This window comes from Lonchura striata, chromosome 2 (genome assembly GCF_050655825.1).
Source record: "Lonchura striata isolate lonStrDom1 chromosome 2, ASM5065582v1, whole genome shotgun sequence".
NCBI classification, from domain to species: Eukaryota; Metazoa; Chordata; class Aves; order Passeriformes; family Estrildidae; genus Lonchura; species Lonchura striata.
Window position 1 is genome coordinate 101,420,778 of NC_140704.1, and position 12,194 is coordinate 101,432,971.

Below are 12,194 nucleotides of genomic sequence, written 5' to 3' on the forward strand. Positions count from 1 at the left end.
CTACAAATGAAGCATTTAGCATTTTCAGAATTTGTGTAATACTTAGCTAGCAACTATTGATTAAACATTTGAATAGGCAGCCAATTTTACACATTTTCAAACTATGAGCGTTTAACTAAAAAACCATAATTCTATTGTTTCAAATACATTGAGAGTTAGGTTATGTGATCATCTGGAAAAAAACAGTGTGATATCTCACCTGCATCACTGAGACTTACAGACGTTTTACTCTGCTTTATTGCCAGGATTAGGTTTTCAGCAATTTTCACTGTTTTGTTTGCAAACCAGACATAGCAAGAACACACTCTTCCCAAGGAAGAGTAGTAAACAGGCAACGCTTCAGTTCACTTCTTCAGAAAGAGGTATGACTTACCTTGTGGAAGTTCCTGAAATATGCTGCCTTCTCATCTGGAAATTTTTCTAGCCTCCTGGGTCCTTTACTGGAAGCCTTCTTGAAAACCAGCCAACAACGCCTAAAAATCTGTGAACAAAATCAATGAATTCTATTACTTTTTCTTTAAAGGTGGATAGTATTACAAATGTATTCAGTTACAGAATTGACTTAGGAAGAAATTTTGAAATGACAGCGTTTTACTTCAAGAGTAAAACTTGCAGTTCAAAGAGAAGCTGATTAATGATAATCCTCTAGACTATATTATGCAAGTAAGAGATTAGATATCAATCTAGTTTTATAATCTATGACAGCAGTTTACTTCATTATTCTCACCAGTACTTGAACAGCTCTATAAGCAATACCATGTGGAATTTCATGTTATTAATTCAAGGATACATTGAAAAAAGTCCCAAACCCAATACCACTCAATGATTCCACTGACCATATGTGAAGAACCTTAATTCAGTACAAATTCTACACAATTTAATGACACACACAAGAAATACAGTACTATTAAATTTGGATCAACCATACCTCCCATTACCAAAAAACTAAATAATTAAAAAACCCAAGGAAATTAGAGCAGGCAGAGTTTTCCCCTCAGTCTGCTATCTAAACCAAACACAAGCAGAAAATGTAGTGTAGTAGCTTAATGTAGTGCTTAAAATAATTAAGCTTAAAATAATTAAGCTTAAGTAATCACTTCATGACATAATACTACTGACATTATCCTGTTGCCACTATCTAAGATGAATGTTATCAGTCAAAGTGTTTTCTTTTAAAACCCTACCATTGGGCTACAGTATCAATATGTTTAATTATGAAGACTTTTCGAAGAAAACATGGTACATCATTAAATTCTCTGCAAGTATACAACTTACAAAGTGTAGAACTTTTAGGCTTTTTTTACTAAGGTTGTAAAGTGGCAACTGTACAACTGTGCTTTCTATCTCAGAAATTACTTCACCTATCCTGAGGGAAAGTGAAGACGGTATTATATTTCCTGAAAAAAAAATGACATTACACTTTGGGACATCATAAACCATCTTTATTAGATAGTACTTTCTTCAAATAACATCTTGGCAGTATTGCAACTTGACTTTACCAAAACTACAGCACTGCTCCCACAGTTATTTCTTGATTAAACGTATTAGTTTAACAAAATTTTGTAATATAAAAAGCTCCAGACACAAAGATATAGAATATTCCACTATTTTGACCTTACTAAAAAACAGCAGCACCAGCTGTCTGAAAGGGACATATTTATTTATTTACTAAAAGTGTCACTTTTAATAATACTTCTGGGTCTTCTGGGATCTTGGGTAGTTTTTTTAGTCTATGTATAATTTTAGTTCATTTCTCGTTCGCTGAGGAAAGTCTTTTCCTAGGAAGTTCTTTATGAAGGTAAAACCCACTATCTTAATTTCAAGTTTTCTCAATTTCCTTATTTTCAGTATATGCCTTTAATGTCATACAGTCCTCAAAAAATTCTCTTTAGAAAAGTTAGACCAACCCTAGTCATCATCTTCATGTGGGTTTTAGCATAGCCATGGAATTTGCATTTTACAGATGACCTGAATTTTTGACAGCTGGTGACAATAAACCTGTAATTTGTGTTGATTAACAGAAGTATTTCAAAGGTCAGCGGAGTTTATTTTTATTCATTTGTTTGTTTGTGTTTTTTAAAATGTATTTTTATACATGTATATATGGCAGTCATATTTTGTTGCAATAAGAAGTATCAGTTAGATCCAGTACATTAGAAATATCCCTAAAAAAGGCAAACTAAACATCACAGTCATGGAGTCAGACCTTTCCCTGTGAGGATGAGAACATTTTCTAGATCAAAGGTCATCTAATGCATACTCCAAAGCACTTCCTTTAGTGACAAATGAGCAGGTTCAGATAAATGATGGCTTCAGTCTTTTTTTCACTGTATATCAAGTTGAGACAGGGTGAAAGTGAATTTGAGGTTTTGCAGATAAGCTGATGAAATTCCAGAGGAAGGGTTTGACCTCCTTATTACTGGGAACTACTATCAAATACCAGGGCTTGATGCTAGTTATCTTTAAGGATGTTCCTCATCAGGCCTTCTCACACATTTCAGAATCGAGTTAATTCAAAGGGTTCAGCATACAGACTGCAGGAATGAACAGCCTTTGCTTTTAGAGAACATTGAATAACAAGAGGAGAGAAACATAAGTTTGTCCTTTAGATTGTAACTGCTTCAATTTATTGGCATTTCTTTTTTCCAGACCTTTAAGAAGAGGAGAGATCTGAAGAATGAAATGGCCCAGAGAGGACTCCTGATAGCCTATGAACTCATGCCAAGATACATCCTTGCATTTGGATTTTATTTTTTGCAACCTAATTTTAAAGCTGGTATATACATGTACAGTTCCATTGCATTTCAGCAGCATTTTACCTTATTATGCCAACAGACACTTTGTATATTAGTGCTTGGAAAAGTATTAGCATATGAATTTACCTATAAATATGAATAAATAGGTGCAGATGTGAGCACACAGCAAACAAACATTTGCCTTTCATAAGGCACCTCATTGTTATACAGAAGCCTACTCAATTATTCACGAACTGTGAGATACTCTTTTATCCCTGGCCTACTTTAGGATGCCATTGGCTGTAATCAAAACTTCTGAAAGACTTCTAAAGTCCTCAGATAATTGGGGAAGCCATTGTGAGAGAAATCAGCATCAGCCCCTCCAGAACAGAGGGAATTAGAACCACTCACTGTGTTGTCTCCATAATACTTAGTATTTCCTGTGAGACTGTTTTCCACATGTGCTTAGTTGAAGAAATGCCAAATATTTGATCATTTAATCAGGGTTACATCCTCAGATGAGCACTCACCGTTCAACAAATATGATTTTAAAATTTTGTATCAAGGGCAAACAACACAAAGTCTGCCCCATGCCATTGCATTTTTTACTGGAGCAATTGAGGAAGATGGCATTAAAAACATGCTGGCTTTAGGTTTTCTTTTATTACTGTATCAATTAGAAAAAACCTGTTCATTACAATCTTGAGAAGGATTCTATTGAAATTACCTGCAGAGCCTTAGGCATAGCTGAACCTCTTTAAACAACATCCTTCCTACCTCAGTTTTACAAGATGGGCAAAGCACAATAAAAAATATTTTTCCAGATTCTATTACCCAGGATATTGTGCAATTATGTATTAGTAAGCCACGGCAATAACTCAGCACACTTGTGGTCTGGTGAGAACTGATTAGGTTGGCCCTTGCGATAGCACATGGGAATGATTCTGATTACAATGTACGAGCTTGCGGGGGAGAGGAGCCTCTTTCCTCAAGATGGAACCTGAGCAACCTCATCTTGTTACTGAGAGAATTCCAGAACCTGGAACAGTATTATCTTATCACACCCTCTCAAATGATTTCTGAAATCCTTCCAGTTAGAAACTTGACTTCTAATGCTGATACATTTCTATTAATCTTCAGAGATGTTTTATTCTACATTTTGCTTGAAAAACTGCAACAGATCAATTAATCATGAAATCTCTGCAAAATCTTATTTTGATATTTTTCTTCTGCTTAGTATAGTACACTGCCCAGCTCACATTTCCAGCATGATCATATTTTTTAATATTCTTGACTAATATATGCAAAAATTTGGCCTCTGAATGGGCCATTACTTTTCATGATCACATCATACAATTCTGTGTTATTGTTGCCATGGCTGTTCATAACAACTCCATTAAAATACATATTGCAGGAAATCCACTGGCTAGATTTTTTTTCAGAAAGAAGGAAATATTTTCCTCTTTTCTAAAATAATTTAAAAAATAATTGGTTTATAGTGGAAATCTTATGTATGATTTTCCATTTTCTAGAGATTTCTAAGACCTTTTTCCTAGCCATTTACAATAAATGCTTTTAAGAATCACATTTCTTTTTATCCACAGCTGTAGCAAATAAAGCTCTCCCAGTCATCACTAATATTTAAAGAAGGCACTTTTATTGACAACTTTCTACACATTAATCCAGAAATTTCACACTCAAACAATCCAACAGAAAATAGAAACAACAACAAAAAAATCCCCCATGTTTTTTTTTTAATAAAGCTATAAGCTTTTTTCCGAAATCAATTTAGATGCTCTGAAATCTCCCCGCACTTATCCAAAGGACAGTACAAATGGCAGCTTTCTTGGGTATATTGGAAAACCATCTAATTTTCTGCCACTAGCTGTAGAAACATTTGTCTCTTGAGAGGAACAGCAATGAGTCAGCTCCTAATTACTAACAGAAACCATCACTGACCAGGACAGGCACTGAAGCATCATTCATGGAGCTTTTTGCTAGCATAACCTATCAAATTTTCTCCCAGGAAGACAACAACATAATAATATTCAGTTCTGCATTTACATCTCATTATCTGCAGGAAAAGGCTAGTTGATTTCTCATCCCTGACTTGCCAAATGCATTGCTTTCCTGTTTGACAAGACAACATCTGCAGTATATGCATTAAAAACGCTAAAATATGAATGTGTTCAAGTTTACCTCTCTAGTTAACTCTGTTAAAAATGGATGTTACTATGGGGTATGCGAGAGGAATGCAGTTCATTGTGGGATTAAAAAATGTAGTCACAACTTAAAAATAAAGCATTCATAATAACAAAAATAAAAATAGTTGTCACTGTAAAGTTATATTTAACCATTGTTTTGACACCCACTATTTTTTGATTCTGTGCATAATTTGGCTAAGGAAGAAGAGACAAGAGGTGACACCTTACTGCTTCAGTGAAACTACACTTGTCACACATTCAAGTAAAACTTAGGAGAACATGAAACACAGTTATTATGTATAAAAAAGCCCAAGAGGAAAATGGGGATCCATACCTCAGCCTAAAGAGCAAGTTACAGAATCTAAGCTACTGCTGAGTCAATTCAATAGAAAAAAAAATAGCCTGAAACTCATGGTTGCAATCCACTTTTCTGAGCTACCAGCATTTGAACAGCTCTGATTTTGCTGCCTACCTTTTTGACAATAGAAATGAAATACAGTTCCCACTGCATTAATTGGGTGCATTTTGGGTGGCAAATTTGGATTCATATGAATAATCAAGAGAGGCGGAGCACTGCTGCACAGCACTGAGCTCCCAAATTAGCACAGAGGGTGTAGAGTGGCAGGGAACTGAGGCCAGCTCCTGCTCCTTTACCACACTGCTGGGAGCTCACCTTTCTCCCAGCAGCAGGGCAGATACTCCACAGCCATCTGATATCCAGCACCCAAACAGGAGAGGTGAAAAGAATCTGTAGCCTTGCCCAGAAGCAAGAGCTTACCTGCTCCTGACAGTAGCTCTGGGATGTGGGGATGAGACTTTACCACAATATACAATAAGCCTGGGTAGTTTCAATTTCTTTTTTTAATTGAGTCTAAGTCTCCACCTGTTCTTGCCTATTTCAATGTATTTTCTTCCAATGTTACCAAACTATCTACCACAAAGCAACCACAATAAAAACAAAGCTATTTAAGCTGTAAAGTCATGGTTAAAGAAACCCCACAAATATATACCAAAAACTGACTAGTAGTGCCATTAAGGAGAAATATTGTTTGAAAGTATGCTGTGAATGCTATCCAGCCGGGAAACATTCCTCATATATGATAACCTTGCATGTACCCTTGAGCTTCATTTCATCATCCAAATTAGGGAGCAAGGTTAAACTTTAGTTTACAGAGCTTGGAGCATGACCTTCTGCAACAATAAAAGTAGGTGTTAGATAATTTTAGTATCATAGTTCAAATCCTAAAATTTCTGATAGCATTTTTTTATTACTAATATTTTGCACATTGCAAATCTGCTGGCATTTAAAGTTAGGAATTGAAGAAATAAAGAAACATCTGCTACAAACTGTTTCATCTAAGATTAGATCAATCCTTGTGGGCTTGATTGCAGTCTGACAATTAGGATGGTTAGAGAGAGATGATTAGGGACAATTCACCCAGTTATAGTATACACACGTCATCTTTTTGCTGCCATAACATGCCATTATAGATTCATACAGATGCTTATAATATACTATAATTTATGGTGTTATAGTCACAGGCTATACATGTAATCTATAAAAGAATTAATTTTATTATTAGGGATTTATGTGAAATCAAAGTACACCATAGCAATTTTCCAACTATTCCTCTACTAGCTAAACTACTCTGTGCATCATGCAAACACTTTAGTTATGAAATCTGAAGGCTTTTTATTTTAATGTGTATAAAAGAGAGTGGAAGATACATATCTGAACAGACCTGCACCTTGTATTCCTGTGAAAAGTGTTATACGACTCCATCAATCCTTAAGTACCCGTAGTTTAAAACCTCACTACTGTTGCTTTGTTCTGAAGTACCATCAGGGAAATTCAAGGGCAGAAGGACAGCCTACACAAATAACACACTCTGACTCCACAGCAGTCTGCAGGTCAGCAGAATTTATAACTTACATCTGAATTAATCTTACGGTTATTTAAAAAGAACAGTTCTAGTAGCCATTTCTTTTGGCTTTCTGCATCTCTGACTCAGTTTTGGCAAGACTAACTTCAGTGATCTTTCTGGAGGAAAACTAACACTGCTCACTTCATGTCTGGCTTCAGAGTTGATGACAAAAAATGCCCTCATAACCAGAAAAAAATTTGGTTTCAACAGTTGTAGCACATATCCAGCAGTAAAATCCAAGAGCTTGTAATATTTCTTTAAGAAATTATTATGCTCAAGAAATCTCAAGCATTTCACTCTCTTGAAATTATTATGCTCAAGAAATCTCAAGCATTTCACTGAGTTTAAGCTGAATATGCAGCACTTGCTTACGAATAATTATGTACCCATGTATGTTGATATCTCCTCCTACACATACTTTTCTCAATGTAATCTGAAAAAAATACCAGTAGAGAAAGTTATGGTTTTGCAATATTTTAATATTAAATTTCAGTAAGTTCTCAAACTGAACTGGAGTAATTACCTTACCTAACTCATTTGAAGGGGCTTTGTTAGTGGAAATACCACTTTTAAAAAAATGTTTTACCTAATTAATTGCAAGTATACATAGCTCACTTGAATTTGAAAAACCACAAAGGATGGTTTAATATACTGCAATGGAAAGCAATATTTAGAGAAGAAAACTAGGACTCCTTTATTTTTACTACTATAAATACATATACAAATAATGGAAATATCACTATCTTTCTTCTACTGATGAGCTTATTAAGCTGAAACATAGTATCATTTACACATATTTTGTAAGACAGTCATCACTTCTTGAAAACATTAAAGGTACTTATTGTACCACCAAGGGAATCTAATGCTGAGAAACAAAGAAGTTATTGGGATAGAATTCTTACTTATGTCACTAGAAAACAAAATTCAGACTGTTACACACAAGCTGAAATAACACACACTGAAAGACGGTATCGATCACCTCAGACCCTTAGTACTTTATGTTAGGAAGGAAAAATCAAACATGTACAACTGAGTACCTAAAAATGAAGCAGAGCTTCAGAATAAAAAAGTAATCACAGACATCTGTTCTCTACTACCAAGGGGGAAAAACTCAAATAATTTTTACAGCCCCAATTTAGAAGGTTACAAGCTCAAATTTATCTTCAGAATCCAAAATTATTCCTCAGGTTTACATCAGTTAGATTTTATAACATATTGGGGAATTGTAGAGAAGTTTGGGTTGGAAGGGACCTTAAAGATCATCTAGTTCCAGCCCACTCCTCACACACACCCCAGGGCGGGCAGAGACTCCTCCAACCAGACCAGCTTTCTCAAAGCACAGCCCAACCTGGCATTGAACACTTCCAGAGACAGGGCACCCACAACTTTTCTGTCTTTGTGCCTCACCATCTCACAACAAAGAATTTATTCCTAATATCTAATGTAAAACTACTCTCTTTCAGTTTAAATCCACTCCCCCTTGTCCTATCATTACATGTCCTTGTAAGAAGTCCTGCTCTGTCTCTCTTGAAGGCCCTATTTCTCTCTTTAGGTATTGGAAGATTCTCTAAGGTCTCCCCAGAGCCTTCTCTCCTTCAGGTTGAATAACCTGAACTCTCAGCCTGTCTTCATAGGAGGGTACTCCAGCCCTCTGATCATTTATCTTTTCTCTACAATATCGCAGAGAAACTCAGCAAAGGCATGAGAGTGCTCAGGGAGCTGTTGTTTTGACTAATAAAATAAGCGAAAAGTTTGGTTTGCATGGGATTTAACATAGCTGAGCACAGCACTAAGTCTAAAGCATTTTTTGTAAAGAAAAAACAAAGAGAGCTGACTGTAAGTGCCACTATATATTTATGTAGGAATATAATTTCTAACAGCAATTGATCCTCAGAGAAGAATAGGAAAGTTGGAGCCTTTTATTCTTTGACACATTTTGTCATTTCAGCATATATTTAGAAAGCCTTGCACACCCAGCCTCGCTGATGTAAATGGGTGAAAGCTCACTGTAATCTGCAAGTGTCTCTGTTAAATGCCTGGTCACTCCTGCTGGCAAACAGGCATGCATGAAGTGTGTGCATCATGTTTGTACGGGGAGACTAAAGAATATACGAATGCCAGTGTAGAGGAAAAGCTCCTCAAACATATTTTGATGCACTGTGCCACAGAACAGGAACATATTTTAAAAATGGCATTTACCTATGGCATATTCAATAAACCTCTGAAATACCAGGTTGCATGACTCAATTGTGTCAGTTCCTTACAAACCAAATTCTTTTTTTTTAAATGAAGTTAGATATTCAACTTTGAATCCCCTTTAAGTACTATGACATGGCTGCTAGATTTTATGGAGAAATTAATCTTAGCTAGAAAATAAGGTGTTCTGCAAAATGAAGGCTGCAGCAGGATTTGAGCAGGACCATACAAATAGTAGTGTTCAGGAGGATGCTTAATTTCAGTGCCGTTTTTCTGGCATTTGATCACCTGCATTACTGTAACCAATATGTTAAATCTCCTCCTGACAAAGAATCACAGTTGTAAGAGATGCTGCCATGCCCCAAAGACCTTCATTACTTCTTACGTTTAAATTAACTGAAGGGGAGGAAGAAGAATTCACATCTTGTGGTAAGTGGAAATACTTAAAAGCTCAGAGTTAGCAAGAATCCTCTCTCATAGAAATTAAATGGATACTAAAATGGAGTAATTGACTGAAATTTCCTGCAATATTTATGCACAGAACTACCTTGAAGTAAAAAAGCAAACCAAACCAACAGAAATCAAACCAAACATTCAAAAAGACCTCAACCAGGACTTGCTCTGGGAGTTGTAACTTTCAGACAAATGCAAAGATACATATTTCAAATTTTGCTTGATTTCTGTAGTGATTTGCTTTCTGCTACTCTTGTGCTGTGTATTTCCAGAAAATCTCTGCTTAAAGATGTTACCAGTCTGCTATTACAATGTATCAATACTGTAATGAATAGAGACATAATCCAAACCAAGAAAAGGATGAGAAAACAAATGCTTTTACACACAACTAAGAGGATTTGGAAAAAAAAGCTATAGCCCTTAGCTCCTGTAAATACCAACACCAGATCTGTTCAGCTTTTGTTGCAACAGCAAATTTTTAACAGATAAAGATAGCTTATACTCAAAGAAAACGACCATAAAATAGCTTTCCTCAGAACACAAATGTTGCTGGTATGTTACATTCCTAGACAGTATGTCCTGTGGGGAAATAGCTACTACATGGGCTTAGGAACCATGTTCTTATGACCCCAGGGAAATAAAGCAGAGGAAAGGCAGATGGTTTCTAAACCCAAACTTCCTAAGTCCAAAAGACCACTCTGAATTCCCTGCTCTGTACCTGTGATACGTCTCCAAAAAGTCTGCCCTGAATTGTTTGAGATTCACCCAAAATGTATTCAGGTGAATCCACAGGAGCCCTGCTTTAGTGTGCTTTGGCTCAGACCCAAACTGGTAACAATCAAGGTCTCAAAGAACAAACATGAATTTCTTTGTTATGGTCATCCCACTAAGCTAATATTATTATCTAAGAGGAAAAAGACATCTCAAAAGAACCTTCCCACCCCTCCCCCTACTTTCACTGATTGTCACCAGCATTCCAGAACTTGCAGGAGCTAAGATTGTCCTTCTCCAGCTATTTCCCATGGGCAGAAGAAAATTATTAGTCTACCCAACTGATGCTATTTATTTTTATTTATTTATTTATTTATTTTTATGGTCCCACCAGCTGCTTAGAAATAGAAAGCACATTGATTTTCTGTGCTCTGGGGACCACCTGAGGGCATGAGTTGGTGGAAGGAGGAAAAAAAAAAAAGTTGCAGAATTTCTGGTCAAATCCAGCATGTTGGTTCAAGAGTACCTAACACAACTACCTTTTCTCACTTGCAGTCTTAAAAGTGCGTGCAGGACAAGAGAAGAAAGCTGTGTTGCTACCTTCTCACTTCCTGACACTGATGAGACGGTCTCAGATATAAGATATGAAGCTGTAATGTGAAGTCTAATATAGAAGAGAAGCAGGGTGGTAATGCTCTGTGCTCACTAATGTTAATTCTACCAGAAGCAACATCTGGTTTTGCAGAATAATTTCCATCTTAATTGTGAAGTCTTAGTAAGAGTTTAAGACTGAAAACATAGGTAGCTTGTTACAGATACAGGCTTATTATATTATATAGTGACAGCAGTGAGTAAACACAAACCACAGCAAGTCAGCTTTTTGTTAAGAAATCTTTCCATGTAAAAAATCAGCAGAAAACTATATACATGGGTTACAATGTAAAATGGGTTACAATATAAAATATGCAGATTTTATGGAAAATACCCAGTAGGTTTAATAGAATGATTACCTTTATTAATAACCACTCTGAGTAAGAACATGCTATGAATCATGAACTACAAAACATTTGCCAAATTCTGTATGATACAGAATTCTCTAAATTGAGATATTGTGAGAGAATGGATTAACAACTTTATTATATTTTATAGTATTAGAACAGCTAAACAAGCAAAGTATTATGACCAACCCTTAACATCTTCAAGAACTTATGTCTATGGTTGCTTTTGAATAGGTTACCACAGTTGTCCTCTTACACATCAAACGTCCACAGAAAGTGGACATTCTTGACTAATTTTATTTATAACAAAGTCATGGTGAGAACTCCCAAATTATTTTTTAAATTGAACAAAAGCATTGGAATTCTCAGTCATCCTCACTGAACAATTCACAGCTTGAGAGGTGTTTTATATTAGGTGCATATTTACATTATCTATATATCAGATAATACATACTGACAGCAGCAGATTAATTCTGTCTCTTAATGTTAATCAACACATACTAGGGCCATTCCCCAATAGATGTTTATCATAGATAGGTTTCTAAAATCACAGTTGTATTTCCAGTATCTCAGAAATTAATCCAAGCAACTCTTCATATGTGGTCATTAAAACTCTTGTCTCAATACAGACAAGTCTAAGTCCAGCACTGCAGAGCAGCAATTGCTACACATTCCATTTTGCTTTAAAGTGTGCACTTAAATGACCCTTGCATAAGAACTGAAAGAAAGTTAGGTAAGAGTTGGGCATAGATGTATGAGAGAAAATGTGCAAGTCACTGAGCCCTGCCTCCTCCAGCTGCAGAGAGCCATGCAATAGGTGCCTGCTACTCCTTCTGTACTCATCACACAATTTACATCTAAGGAGATATTTGAAGTGTGACAGTTTTTCTTCTTGTTCTTATGGTGCTGACTCACTAGGATTGAAATAATTTCCTTTCTGTGGAGTCACAGGGAGAGAAAATACTGGACATT

General features: G+C 35.9%; 1 protein-coding gene across 2 annotated transcripts in view; it reads right to left on the minus strand.

Annotated features, from left to right (window-relative positions):
* The window catches only part of DOK6 (docking protein 6), a 246,983-nt gene that overhangs the window by 154,471 nt on the left and 80,318 nt on the right, over positions 1–12,194 (minus strand). For both annotated transcript variants that reach the window (XM_021530883.4, XM_085571881.1), the window contains exon 2: positions 374–481. In XM_021530883.4, coding sequence (XP_021386558.1) covers positions 374–481 — 108 coding nt within the window. The remainder of the gene's footprint in view (positions 1–373; positions 482–12,194) is intronic.